Source organism: Musca vetustissima, unplaced genomic scaffold, assembly GCF_032173495.1.
Source record: "Musca vetustissima isolate MV318-11 ecotype Yass unplaced genomic scaffold, APGP_CSIRO_Mvet_v1 utg44898, whole genome shotgun sequence".
Taxonomy (NCBI): domain Eukaryota; kingdom Metazoa; phylum Arthropoda; class Insecta; order Diptera; family Muscidae; genus Musca; species Musca vetustissima.
Genome location: NW_026882659.1, coordinates 97,355 through 113,109, shown reverse-complemented (window position 1 = coordinate 113,109; position 15,755 = coordinate 97,355). Strand labels below are relative to the sequence as shown.

General features: G+C 34.0%; 1 protein-coding gene across 1 annotated transcript in view; it reads left to right on the top strand.

Annotated features, from left to right (window-relative positions):
• The window catches only part of LOC133329269 (protein sprint), a 172,139-nt gene that overhangs the window by 124,765 nt on the left and 31,619 nt on the right, over positions 1–15,755 (top strand). The window contains exon 3 of the mRNA XM_061537759.1: positions 4,802–5,008. Coding sequence (XP_061393743.1) covers positions 4,802–5,008 — 207 coding nt within the window. The remainder of the gene's footprint in view (positions 1–4,801; positions 5,009–15,755) is intronic.

The window sequence follows — 15,755 nt, the reverse complement described above, 5'->3', positions numbered from 1 at the left end:
TATTATGGTAGAATACAAAAAGAGGGGAAGAATAATGAATATTAAAATAAAAATATATCAAAAATATTTAACATAGTTAAAAATTCTATTCTGCGCATAAATTCGCAAAATTTAACTTTCCACGTCTGCATTTCAAAGAGGAAAATTTCTGTGTAGGAAAATTCCACAGACACTTTTACTTTTAAACAAAAGTATTTAACACTTCTTATAAATGCTGTTGACAACAATAATTCGCACACACACAAATAGCAATACAACAAAAAGGTCTCCGCCAGTCGCATAAATAACATAACTTTCCAGGATATAATAAACGCAATGAAGTAAAAAAGGGAATTAAAAAAGTAAAAGTGCAAATATCCTCAAAATCAATAACGCCAACAAAAACGACTACAGGCAGACTTTGCAGCATAGCAGCAAAAAAAACAACAAGAAGAAAACGGAATGTTTAAACACATGTGCCAGACTCAGACCCAGCCCAGTCAAATGTCTTCATAAACAACCACAATGGCAAACAGTTAGGGTCAGTTATTCGCACTTAGTCAGACATGCGGAAAAAATCTTTAAAGATTAAATACCCTAACCACAGAACTGGGACAAGTTTAACATAGTCACCCCATTGTCCAACTTAATATAGAAGAAGGATATAACTGTGTTTTGTGTCTTTAGCCAACTTTAGATTTATATCGAAGGATCATGTAAACAAGAGATTGAAATAGTGAGTTATAATTGAAAGGAACAGTAAAAGGACAGAAAGAAAAATCCCTCAAATTTGCAATTTGGGTATCAAAATGCGTTTTTCAACCAATTTAGCCGTAATTTAGCATTTTGAGTTCTCATTGGGTGTGAAATCTTTGTACCAAAAAATATCAATGTTGACATAAGTTTCGGGGTAGGTGCCAACTAAAAAATGGGACCCTTCATTATTTGGTATATAATAAATAATTCAAATTTAATTAAGGTATGCCATAGTTTCAGACCGACCAACTTTTACGATCCACCCTATTACATTTTTATATTTCTCTTGTAATTAGCTTCCTCGAAACCCTTATATATGATATATATTTATTTCATAAACCTACTGCTCTAATTATGACTAAAAATGGGATCTCTGACCCATAGTGCACGGGGAAAAATATCTACTCCGTTTTTAATTCATACCCATATATAATCGTTACCATAAAGAGAGTAGAATTAATGTTTTTTGATATGGTGTAGTTCCAATCCCAATTTTTCATTTAAGTTTTTTCACGGTCCAAAGTGAATTTTTGATACAAGTGGCTCTAATTTGATACGCAGTATTCTTAGGGCCTTACAAATTTAATTATAGGTCAATTTCTTGACATAGCCCAAAATATAAGAGTTTCGATCGACTTTAGATCGATGTATTGAACTACATGTGGAGCCTGGCAAAATTTCGCAATATTTATACTCTTTAGTGTCGTTATGATAATTATGATATTTAACCTAATATATGAATACACATTTATAAATGTTAATATATCTTCTAGTTCCATCGTCTTAAATCGATAGAATTAATATCAGATTAAACCAGATTAGAAAAACTGGCTACTTTTCCAAAAACATTCTTCCCGTGGTGGACAAATATGCTTTAATAAGCAAATTTGGTAATTTTTCACAAAAGTCGTGGTGCATTTGAGCATAAAAATATGACGGATCATCATAAAATGCTTAATATATTATCGGTACTTAACCAAATTTCAAAACTTCGGGCGATCGATACGTAACTCCACCTGCACTTCTATTACAAATTACGGAAACACATAGCTAGATGGATTCAGATAGTCGAAATATGATCGGTATATAAATAGTTTGGCCTAGATGGATTTTTCGTAGCGTTCTAAACTCGTATTTAATTTAAACAGCTTGAAATGTCAAAAAATGTAATTAAAAATATTTAAAAATAAAATAAATTATAAATTTTTGTTTAGTTTCTTCCCATTGTGCATCAATCTTTTTTATTGTCTTGTTAAAAATCTATATTCTACTATCATTATGCCTGGCAGGTGAACAAGTTTTCTTGTTCTTTTTCTTACACATTCTCATCTTAAGATTTACAGTTCAAGTACTGTCTAGTTTTTTCTACTTCTTCTTCTGTTGCTCCTGCTATATTCATCAAAGGAATGTCTTTTGTTGTAGACAGTATTTACTATATACATACATACAGTGTAGAGTATAAAACACTTCAATATGATGACAACATTCATTCACACCAATAGGCAGGCGAAGATGACGGGAGAACCCATTTATATGCTGGTTACCCCACGAATATTCGTAAGTGTGAATATCACTGCAAGAAGAGTTCGGCGTGGAGTAATTTTCAATTTTCATCATAGAGGCGTTCTACGTTAAAAGCTATAGCTACGCCCTTTTTTGTGGACAAAATCTCAGTACAAAAATTCTTGAAACAAATTTAGCCGAATCTGCAGCAACAACAACAGCACATCAGAAAAACCGGGCGTTTACGTTTCTCTTTGTACGACGATGACATGCCAGCAGCAGTAGCAAATAAAGAAGAAGAAGCAGAAACTACATTATAAAATATAGAGAAGTGAACGGAAATTAAGTTGTTTGTCATTGTACGAACCCTGATCAGGGGTGGGTGTGTATATGTGGGATGATTCCAGGCCAGAACCAGAACAGGACTAAGTGATTTTTAGTGCGTGTTTAATTGAAAGGAAAACCTATTCTTTTTTGCTTTGCTGTGACATTTTGATTTAATTATTGTCTCAGATTTGAATGGAATGGAATTTAATTTGATTTTAACAATGCGAAATAGAATTGGTCTATTAATAATCTTATTTTGGTAGTAGAAGGAGTTTAAGACGTAGGACAACCATAAATGTGAATGAAATCTTTTGAATTCGAACACTTCAAAGAAAACTATGTTTTTGGGAATAATAAAAATCAAGTCCAATTTCAGAAGAGAAAAAAACATTTTTAGAAGGATTTACATTTGAGGTAGATTTTCATAAACAATTTTCAAAACTAACATATTTCCACAATACGAAGATTTCACAAATGCTTGGTTGAAAATAGAAATAAATATCAATTAGGATATCGTGGAGTATCCTCAACAGGGCATATAATGTTAACTAAAATTCTTCAGAATAAATATTAATGTTTATAATGTAAATTTTAAAAACTATTAACATTGTCATTCCTTTTGCAACACCTCAGCATATCGGTCTGTTCGAATCGGGATAGAGATGGTACTATTTATGATTTAGCTTTGAAATTAAGGTTGATATTACTTCTAGAATGATTGGTAATGAAAATATATGTTCACGTTCTGGAAGAGATTCCTTATAAAAGTACCAAAAATTTTAGGTATTTTAAAAATTTCAGAAACTTGTTTCTACCAAATTTGTTCTAATTTTATTTATTGAGTTATCTTTGGGCTGCAAATCATCCTCTAATAATTTTCAATATAGGTCCATCTTTAGGTATAACCTCCATATACAAATTTCGATCATTTTGGATATTTTCCTATGAGCATTTTTTTCAGCTGGTATTCCTATTCGTACATACGTTGTTATTACTTCTAGAATGTTTGGTACTGATAATGGCCTCCACATAGCAGTACCGCATAATTTGTTGGTATTTTCAGAATTTCAGACAAGGCTTTGAAATGAATTGACTCATTTTATATTTTGAATTAATTTATTTTATTATTGACATTATTCATTTTATAGTTTGAGTTCTCATTGGATGGCAAATCTTCCAACTAAACATTATCAATATCGATCCATCATTATATATAATCCCCATTTTAATTATTTTTATGGTTCCATGCCCTTTTTTCCATCCGAAGTGCAAGTTATTTGGTCTTCCTAATGAAACGACCATTTTCATTTCCAGGTTTAGGCATACACACCATATAAAGATTTCGCCTTTCGTATTTTGTTTTTTGGTTCAGTGTCGAAACCCCATATAAAAATGTCGATCGACTTAAAGTATTGTGAATGAGTACTCATGGTGTGGGGCATAAAAATTACGGTTTGAAGTTTAAAGAATTTTCTACTTGTTGTATTTTAATTTAGACCTCTCATCTAACCCTTCATAATAAATCTGTTGTTCATCTATTTTAAAGTCATGTCAGTCGACTATATCTACTCCATTTATTCCTCAATAAAACATATGACACTTTTTGCGTTAAACAAAATATGCAAAACGAGACACAACCTTAAATACACGAAGCCAACGACAAAATTATTGGCACCCAACCATAAAGTCACCCTAATGATGACACCACATGACAATTTCATCAATTCAACATCTACCATACACTTCTACACTAGCTGACCATACGCATATTATGTCCCTTGGACAACTAACTTGGCTAACAGACTGGAAAAGAACAAATGTCTGCATCGAAATGGTAACATCTGTTTGAACATATTCACAGATAATGAATCCTAACTCTTACTCATAAAGAAAAAAAAACAATTTTTAAGCCAGAATATTTAACAATGCCAGGAATACCATTTTTGAAATATTCTTTTTTGAGCAAAAACCTTGTTCAAATTCTATCCTTTGTTCCTTGCATATTTATTTTCATTTGGTATGAGGATAAAACATGTTTTGAATGGATTTGTTTTTCATGTTAAGCGAGCAAAAAAAAACAACAACAACTGTTTAAGCCGATTTTGTATTGAAGAAAAGAAGGCTAATAATGAATTTAGTAAAAAAGGAAATAAATAAACTTTTAACCCAACCTATTTTACAAAAAAAAACTTATTCATATTTTTTCTCATTTTCTCTCTCTCCATTCTCTTTACAGTCCCGTACATCTCTTGTTTCGAGTTCAGATGGCGGCATTTTGGCCGAGGGTGAAACATCAAGTGAAACTTCCCGTGGCTCGGATGATGATTCGCCTCCCTGTGATTTGGGTCTGGTGGAGCGTTTGCTGTTGACACATCCAGTGTGGTTTTTACCCGGCATTCAACGTTCGGGTGCCGTTCATTTTCTGCAAGGCAAAGAAGAAGGGGTAAGTAGACCTGTCATCACATTTTTGTTCTCTACCACCACCACAACCACTATCGTAACAGAATTAAGCCCAAAACAATGTTTTGGGCCGCAGCAGCATTCACCTGCTTAGCAACTGAGTAAAATTAATTAGCAAAAATTTGTGCAAAGCGAAAGTTTGAGTCATTGACTTTTTATTGGAAATGTGTGGCCAGGAAAAAAGAAAGAGCGGAGGAAGATCATGCACGGCTTTGTGCCTCTGTCCTCTGTAAATACGTTGCAGTGGAAGCTAACAAAGGACCAAGATTTGGATGTGCCTTTCCCCTTTAACATCGCCATAATAATGAATTCTTTTAACTTTGACATTTTTTGTTTTCCACACAAAAACAACAACGCTTTGACTGTGACATCAAAAGGTTTTGTCAAAATATTGTTCGTTAATAAAATTCAAATATTGTGGATGTGGTAGGAGGAATGCATTTTAAGTATTGGAAATTTTCTATAAAAAAACAAATTAAAGCTCATTGTGGTTCTTTGACACAAAGGCAATATAGAGTACAAAGTACAATGAAATTGCATAATTTTGGGATATGGGTATGAAATGACTTAAATGATCAAATTAACGACATGAACAAGCAATCAAGAATCCTTGATATAGGGCCATATCAAAAAATCTATTATTCTGATAAAATTCAATTTTTGAATTTCCATTGCATCTAGATGCACTTTCCGGCATCACAAAAATGTAATGATAACATAGGTTTATGCTACGTCTTCATATTATATTTTATGGGCTTCTTCGAATTTAGAGAGTCACAGAGTTTAGTTACCACATTTCTCTGTATTAAATCTAAAGCACACCTTGATGTAAAAGTGGTTATTGCAGGCACAATCTGCCCTGAGGATATCTAATTTTCGACTCAAATTATCAAAGAGTCAAATCTTCATATAAAAAATGATAAATATTGGTGTACGTTTTGGTGTAGCCCAATACAATCGCAATCCCAATTTTCGATATTTTGAAGATTTTTTCAACTACTATTTTCTGTCTGTTAAAAGCCTAGTCCAATTTTTAGACCTATAGTTTGCTTTTTCCCTTTATTATGGTAATAATTTACCATGGCATATCTCTTATATAATATACCCTATGATGTAGAATCTTTTTAATGGTAAATTCCGATTGTACGAATTTTACAGCCTCAATTTTAAACCTAATCGATGAGAATGTCATGGTGTGTGATGTATACTGTTAGGGGTTTCATAAATAAGGGTGGGATAAAAAAACTGCAACAAAGTAAAACGCCATAATTTTTACATTATTTTTTTTAATATTATTGAATGAAAGCAGAATATGTCGGAAATTGCACCAAATTTTAGAATAAGTTTAGATTTGTTCGAATTGGTCACTTTTGGCACTCATTATGGCCTTCAAACGGCCAATGAAACCGTCACACGCTGACCGAATGTTGCTCTGCGATATTTTGGCCCATTCTCGGCGAAGCGGAGAATGTTGCCCATTGTGCGCTGGAAATGAAGCGAGGGACATCATTTTGTAACCATTCTTGGTTGACGCGTGCTGAGTCCTGTAGGAATGTCCAAGGTCTGTGGTCAAAATATTTTCGTGTCCAAGGCTTTAATACACCCTCCAGAATATTGCCACGATTCGATTTGTACTAGCGGAGAGCGACCATCGGTTGTTAGGCGGCCAACACCATCACCATGGCCGGCGCTTGAGTTCTGGTGGCCAACCGAATGTGCAGATTTCCATCTGACATCTTTGGCAAGTAAACACGATCATTTGGTTTGTTTACATCGGAGACAACTACATTCGGCAGTTCACCACTTTCGGCCAAGCGAAGCAACCCTTTAGCTTTTTTGAGTCTATTTTCTTTCTGTTGCGGTATAGTAAAAGCCCTTTTTGGAATTTCAATAGCTTTACCCCCAGCTCATTTTTCAATATTTGACGAATGGAATATTGTGAATGGCTCGTGAGCTGAACATGCTCACGAGCCATTCTTCGGCCACAGCGACACGGGTTTCGATCAAGTTGATGTTGCGGTTTTCTTCCGTCCACTTCCTTGACGGCGGGCTACGCTACGAGTAATACGGTAAAGTTTAAATGCTGGAGTGCTCTAACGATAGCCAATTATGGTTTTCCAGCCAAATATAAAAAAATCACACTATCACGCTTAAATTTCATCACGGATAACTTTTTTTCTGGAAAGTTGTCACCAAAATGCTTTTGTACGCTTGTTGTCACTGGAATAATTTTAACAGCTGTCGGACGAGTGGCTTAGAAATGAGAGTCTGAAGTTGGTTGCGGTTTTTTCATCTCACCCTGTATATATTTACTATGGGTCTTATTTTTTTAATAATTATATACAAAAATGTGTTGTACTTTTATGTATGAACATTAATCACTCATATTGAATTCAATGTTCTCTTTCAAATTCGTATTTTAGTTTTCATTTCACTTTCAGATGATAAATTGCATAGTGTAAAAAAATTGTAATCCAATTGTACATTATTATTTCATTGTTTAACTATGTTAACAATTATCACATTTTTTATATATATTCTCAATTATATACACAACATATAAATAATATATAGCTAAATAATTAAAATTTGTCACCCGGAGATAATGTTAATTTTTAATTATACTAATTTATTTGTTTATTTTTCAACATTTTTTTTCCAACAAACATTACATAATACAACCCTCCCACCTTAAACGCAAAACAAACAAAAAAATAAATGTTTATAATTTCTGTGGTCGGCCACAAAACAGCATTTAATTACATTTATTTGCAAACATTTGCAAGCTGCTATCATTTTACCAAAAAAAACGCGCACACACATCTGTTTTGAGCGTTCATTGAGTTGTAAGGCTTCATCGGGTATTATCAATTTATTTTTTGTTTCGGAATTCGAATTCAATTGAATTGAATTCATTAAATATTCATACGCATTCCCGTATTACCGCCAGTGACAACAAAACAAATGATGTTCATCTGCATTTAAATGGAAAATGCGGAGGGAAAATTGTAAAAAAATAAGTATTTTTTCCACTGAATTTATATTAAAATGAATTAATGCATAAAAAATTGATTAATAAATTAAATTACAAATCATTTTTTCGTTGCTTTACTCTCTGCGGAAACTTTGCGTTCAATTGCATCGTGGACAATTGTAAATTATCGTAAATTATACAATTTCCATAGATTTGTTAAAAGCATTTCCACAATTTGCAATCAATTACTACGGTTTCGGTAATTCTTTTTGTTGAAGGATTTTTTTGTTCTCTTCTCTTTCGCGTGTGTTGCAAATTTGTGTGTGATAATTCGTTGGAAATCCCTGAAAATGTATTTTACATACGCAACTTATTTGCGTACGGTGATTTTCAAAAGCATCGGAATTGAATTCATTGTGGAGAACAGTGGTGTCGAGGCAACAACACTCAACAAATATAATATTTTCAAAGTGACGCCTTAACGATTTTCGGATACAGCTTCTCATTTTTGATAACTGCGGAAAATATTGGATAAGACACAGTATTATTAATTCGTATGTATGCTTACAATTTTTTTTTTTTCAAATTCTGAATACCACTGTTATTACATACACCAAATATTACAAAATACCAACTGCACCATTTGGTGCAGTTGAAAATTGAAATGAAGAGGTAAACTCCATAGCTATGTACATACATACGCGCATGCAAATTCCATGCACAGCAATTTGCTTTAGGTGTGGTATGATGCAATGCGTAACAATAACCATCCAACACGTATAGTCATTGGACGGAGTTTTTTTTCAACATCATCGTAGGCATTCGGGCCCACCATTCAAAACTTTTAACAATCAATGATGGCTCAGCAATAACAACAGCTAACAATACCGCCAAAAGCAAATTCATTAACGCATACCGCAAACCCTAACGAGCCAAAAACCAGAAGAGACGGTAAGAAGGGAAGTGATGCCACAATCAAAACAATAGCACACCAGAATACAGCCACTGTATTCATCGAACGAAAAACCCAAAAAGCTTTTTGTGCGGGCACGATACTTGAATGGAAAAGGAAATACGCCTGCAATTTATCTTTGTTTGCAAGCGCACAAAAACAAATAATCGCTCTAGAACGCAGTTCTCAATTGAAAACGAAAGACAATTCAATACGTTCGCAAAAATAGAGAACTAAAAGCAAAAGTAAAGCAAAGCAATGACTAGCTGTGTGAATGAATGGAAAACCTTTATGAAACACCAGCAAACAGAGATAACAAAAATGAGATGATATTGGTGTTTTCATTTTGTTTGTGTGTGTGTGTGAAACCAAATACTATTGCCAAACCATAGCTGCTGTACTGCTGCTGAATTGGGATCATTTGAATATGAAGACAAGTCGTCGTCAACGCCGTCATATTGAAATGTTTCAGGTTCAATGGCTAACTCATCCATGCAGCATGCCAAAAACTTAGCAACGTACGTACGTGCTATTCCCTCCTTGGTGAATTTGAAATGTCATTCTTTTTTGCTTAACCAAAATTGTTTAAAAGTCATTTTATAGAAGATTTCCAAATGAATTTCAAATATCCACTCACACTTGTTTTTTTTTTTTTTTTTTTTTTTTTTTTTTGTAACCGAATGGTCCGTGAGATAGAATTGAAAAATTATACTAAAATTACCGTTAAGCTTTGGCAAGGAATCCTCTTAGAATAGCTGTCAGTGTGTAAAATGAACGAAAGCTGAAGGAATAAGGAAAGATGTGTGGACAGTGAATAGGTAAAAGATGAAAGAACGAATAGTACTATCAAAACTTAAAAAATTTCGCCATATCTAACCCACCTCCGGAAAAATATAAATATAGCATTGGAAGACTTAAAAAATTCGCATATACTCCATAGAAGTTTTGGTATATACAGGACAATTTTTAGAAGGTATTTTATAGAAATAAAATTTGTTATAGATCATGTATCTAGAGGAAACATATGGAAGACTTTCTCTTCATAAAGAATCGTCTAAATATTTTCTGTATATCATCTTTCCTCGATTTGGAATATATTGAAGATGCCCATCTTTAAGACATTATTTTAATTTTAAGGAATGTATTCTTTATAGAAAATTCCAATGAAATGTATTTCAGCTATAGACAAACAATTGGAGAGAGTTATCAATAGAACAATTATTAAAACCCTTCAAAATATTAGTTTGCGGCAGGTATTCTATTTATAAACAAGTAAGCACCTCGTTAAGTTCCGCCTGACCGAAGTTGTTGTTTGCCCCACTATGTGGTGGATTTGACACCCAACAAATCCTAAAATTATGCCAATTTGGTTAAAAAGTGTCTAAAATGCCGAATAAGTAATCCCTGAAATACCGAACATTTGGGAGGATCTCTCTATCTATACCGTAAACCTATATATTTTCATTTCCAAACATCCTAGACGTGGTATAAATGTATGGTCAACATTTCAAGGCTGTATCTTAAATACTGCAAGCTTTATCGTCTCTTCAACAGACAAAAGAACTTGGTAAATCGGTATAAAATTTTATTCGGATCAAGAATTTGTACTTCAATATCTCGAGGAGCTGCAGACGGAGTGGCAAATTGAATATACTTTCCACCTTATGATGGAAGGTACACCAATCCGTAGAACGCCTTTTGTTGATGTTAACCTGTGGAAAGTTTAATCCTTGGAAAACCTTCTGAAATGTTCAATTCATTAAAGGCCTCCGAAAATATGAACTCATCGTGAGTTTTGTCCCACTGTCCACTAACTTCGTGCTTCGTGGCTCTTGTTGTGATTTTTCTATTTTGAAATGCATGGCCACAAAACCATATGCGGTCAAATTTCGGAGTGCGAGAAGAAATGGCCAACTAAAATCTGTCCTTCCTCAATCCCTTGTCATTCTCAAATAAAGTCATGAAAGCAACAAAAAAAAACTCAAAACCAAGACACGACCTAACAGCTCCTTAAGGGAATTTGAAAAGGATTCAATTTTCCACAGCCAACAACTCGGCACAGAAAGAAAACAGAAGCAACCAGAAAACTTCAAACCAAATTAAAGATAAAGGAAATGCCACTGAAACAAAGTACTAGACTTTGCACAGCTGCACCCCAGTTCCTTAGATCCAAATAAAAAAAGTACACAAAAAATGCGTAGGATAAGTGAAAATAAAAACAAAAAAGACGGGAAGTAGTTCATAAATGTAAACGACGAAACAAAATAAACCCTAACAAGGAAAAATATCAAGCCAATATAAAGTGAAAGCTAAAAGTGTCCCGTTGAGCATTACTTAATGTCTTTTGAACAGCAGCAACATCTTACGGATCAAATGCGGGGACAGAGTGAGAGAGAAGTCAGGCTTGTCATATTACATCAACTGTTGTCTTTGAAGTTCCTTTCTTACCCGATTTTTGTGCCTTAACATCCATCCGTCCATTGCATTGTGTGCGTTTACCTTCCAATATTAGACAAGGGATTTGTCTCCTTATTGGTTGTTAGGTTGCTTATTTCACTATTTTGTTTCTTTTGGTTGCCTCCTACAACATTTTCCAAATAATAATAAAGCTCATTTCACCAATTTGAATAAAATATGAGCTTTTTATTATTGGCGCAATATAAACTAATGGCCACCAATGGGATCATAATGATGCAGCTGAACCGTTAGAAATCAAAACCTTAATGTTAAACATTCCAATGAACATTGTGAGGATATTGATTTCAAAATAGGTTTCCGTTGTGGTGGTCAGTTGGAAACGAAACAGGGATAACGAGTGAATGGGAATGTGAGTTGAAATTTTAATAATTTACACAGATTTTTAGGTTTTTTCTTCTTTCAACACATTGTTAGGTGTTATTTTACGACAAATGTGTTTATATGGCCACGGTGGCGTATACATGATGACATTCATAATACGCCCATGTGGTTCCATTTTAATCCGAAAACAATTTTTAAATTTTCGAAAAGAAAAAACATTTTAATTACAAACAAAATTAATCCTTCAAATATACACCCATTATATTGATGATTCCTTTAAGCCCTTCCACCTTTCTCTGTCCTTCGGTTTAACCAAATCCATTGATCTTACGTGAATGCTCCTAAATTTTTCTTCACACACACGAAATTTATTCAGATTTCGATTCCTCATTTCATCATTTTTTTCCATTGATAAACGTATCGCTTCCTGAAGATCATCCAATTTTTCGGCATTTGCCTTCTCCAATAACTGAACTGTATCGAAAAGTTTTTGACGTTGACGAAAATTATTTACATCGATTGCATCGGCACTGGCCAATTGCTGTTTAACAATTCGATTTAGACGTTCATGTCTGGGTGTGATGGCCGCCATTTGCTTTGGAGGATTTTTCATCCTTTTCGCAATGTTGTTTTTTAAGTTTTCTAATAGCTTCAGATTTTCTCCATCTAATTTGTATATTTCATCAACGCGAGCTTTAAGTTCGTCGTGAAGTTTTAAAGCTTTGACTGTTTTAAATGATGAGGATTTCGAAATAGGCATATTTTGTTTTTGAACAATTTTTATTTTGGAAATGTATTGATGTTTTGAAGTAAATTTCAAAGAGTGACTGCGACTGAAAAATATTTCTTAAACAATTTTTAATTTTTCGTACTATAACCTGGAACTATCACAGAAATGGGCCACTTTACATATTACAATGCCAATGGAATATATTGTATTGCAAGGCAGATACCTTTGTTGGAAACCCTGCTAAGAATTTGTATTACCATTATGTTAAAACATTTTTCTATCAATATAAGGTCTGGTATGGAACTTCTATTGTCAATTGAAGGATTAGTATGTCCTTATGCTAAAATAAGACCCTTTAAAGTATTCTACAGTCTCTATTAAAGTATTCTATAGAAGAAGTGTTAGAAATTTATGCTGGCGTTTTTAATACAAGCTCCTCTAAAGCCTGCTGCTGTCAATAAAGCCCTCTATTGACCGCAGCAGGCTTTACCAAAAGGTAGTCTGTCATCAAAGCATCAATGGAAAAATTATGACTGAACCTTCTACCGCAATCGACCCTAAGCATCAATTATTTCAAAAATTTGGAAATTAATAATATTTTGATTTATATCAAATTCCGTTCTGAAAAATTCCAAAAATTATTCAAGTATGTTCGCAATCAAACACCATATAGAATATTCCCCTTAGCAACTCTCAATATTTCCCTATTATCCTCTCATCATCAAAATACATTTATCTATCGTTAAACTGAAGTAAAAGTTTTATTCTGGTTCAATGCAAATGTAAAGAAAAAAACTTCCCCACACTCCATAAAAAACATCAACAATATCCATCACGACTATGACTATCGTATTAATGACCCTCAGATTCCTATGTAGTAACTGAAGGACTCTTCTTCTTATTGCCCTTCATAAGCGTACATTGTTTGTTTTATTAAATGGTATTTAGCCAAGAGTCATTAAAACGAGATGGTGATGACGACGACGATGTCTGCGTGCCAATAAATGAAGCAAATTCCATGTAATTGAAGGTGGTGGGGGAGTGGGTGGACACACAAAAACAAAATACCCAAACTTATGGATGGTTTGGGGAGAAATCAGAAAGTATTTAATTACGATTCGAACAATTTTTTTGCTTTTGTTTTTGCTTTAATTAAAAATCAATCATTTGTTTGCTTAACAAGCAACGGAAACCTAAAAACGGAATGGGGAATTAACCATGGCAGACAGATAGCTGCTAAGCTAATGGCAGATATCTTCAATGTGACGTCAATTTTTCATTGATGATTAAAAGTAGATTCCTCAAGACCCTGCGTCAGACACATGCCGGCTAACCCAGGAAGTCATGGTTTGTGGTTGAATGCAAAAATCATTCGTGTATGGACAATTAAATGTTATGTCCAGTGAAAGAACAACAACAGCAACAACGATTACCATAGTGATTATGGATTAGAGGGGCGGGGGTATAAAACCGTTATCCAGTTACCCTTGTTGACTGGTCCGGTAATTGAGGTTGTAGTCGTTTACGCTGCCGCTGCTGCCACAATAATTGAGTCTGGTCATCAGCACATGTTTAATGTCAAACATTGGACCATCCGTCATCCATCATTGAAATGTGGCTACGTCTACAACAAAAACGAAAGAAGAAAAAATAAAAACAAACTGTTAACACCACAACATATCCTTATTATCCTGTAAAATATATATGGAAACACGGTACATCCAGTCAACGGTCATTGCCACTTTGGAGGTTGGGTCAATTTTTTTTTCAATTTGTTTATCATTAAATATTGAAAAGATTCCATAGTTAGTTCCAATGATATTCCGTTACAGAGTATTTTACATCGTAAATCACAGCCCTGTTTCCAATCATTTGGTTTTTTTTTCGTTGTGGTGGTCACCATTGTTGGCGTTATTGTTGCAGCCGCTGCTGTAAATATTATTTGCAATGAGACAGAGAGAGTTTGATAAACAAGTATTTACCACAAAATGTAATTAGCAACAGCTGTTGGTTTACTGCAATCCACTATTGATAGCATCGGGAGCCATCAATGCCATACATATGTTGGAGTATCTATGTGTGGTCATTAGTGATGAACAACATTTTTTATTTTTTTCAATAATACGATGTTGCCGTGTAGAATGAAGATTATTTAATTTTTTGTTTTTATTGCAAAAATCGTTTGGGAGGAAGCCCTAACAACATAAAATACACCAGAGTCATCATAGATGAGGGGCTTCTGAAAAAGATTGCCGTTATTCCCAATATTCGAAATTGATAGAAATTTGTAAGAATACTAGGATGCGCAAATCAAATAAAATATTTCCTTCCAGATCGACTCCGAATTATTAGAGCCGGGTTTGGTAGGTCCCTTATATTGATAGTTTCTTTAAGCCCCTACAACATTCTCTGCCTTTCGTCTCCCCAAATCCATTGATATTTTATGAATACTCCTAAATTTGTCTTCACACAGACGAAATTTATTCAGATGTCGATTCCTCATCTCATCGTTTTGGTCCCCTGATAAACCTATCGCCCCTGAAGATCATATAATTGTTTGGCGTTTGAGTTCTCCAATAACGGAACTGTACGAAATTTTTAACGTGGATGAAAATTATTTACATCGACAATGGTCAATTGTTCCTTAACAGTTCGGTTCAGTCGTTCATGTCGGGGAGTGATGGCAGCCATTTGCTTTGGAAGATTTGCCATCCTCTTTTCAATAGCCTCAGTGTTCCCCAAATCGGATCTATATTGTTTGAAAATTATTTCGTACATTTATACCCTGAGGGTATAAAATCAGGTACACCCGCTGACATAATTATACTCTCAGCCTTGAGGCTAATGAGGGTATACATATATCTGTCGGCAACACCGACTGACACTTGTTTATTTGTTTTTCTACCTTAAGTTTATATTTGCAACCAAAAGTGGGGTATATGACTTTCATTTTCGTCTGTAAGTTTAATAAGAATACTTGGAAGGACACGATTAAAAATTAAAAGTAGTGAACATCTACTAAATTTTCTTCTAGTACCTTTTAATAGTAAATTTACTAAAAAACTGACAAAAATGCATTATGTTTGACAAAGTCGAACTTTTCATACCCTCTGCCACGATGTGGGAATTCAACATTGTAAATATCCTGCCAGAGGCCAGAGGACAGTACTATATACCAAATTAAACGCAGTTAAGTTGGAAAATGGACTACGAACTTCAACAAATCTGAAGTTATTTGGGATCTTTGTATAGAAACAATCCAAAAACATGGAATT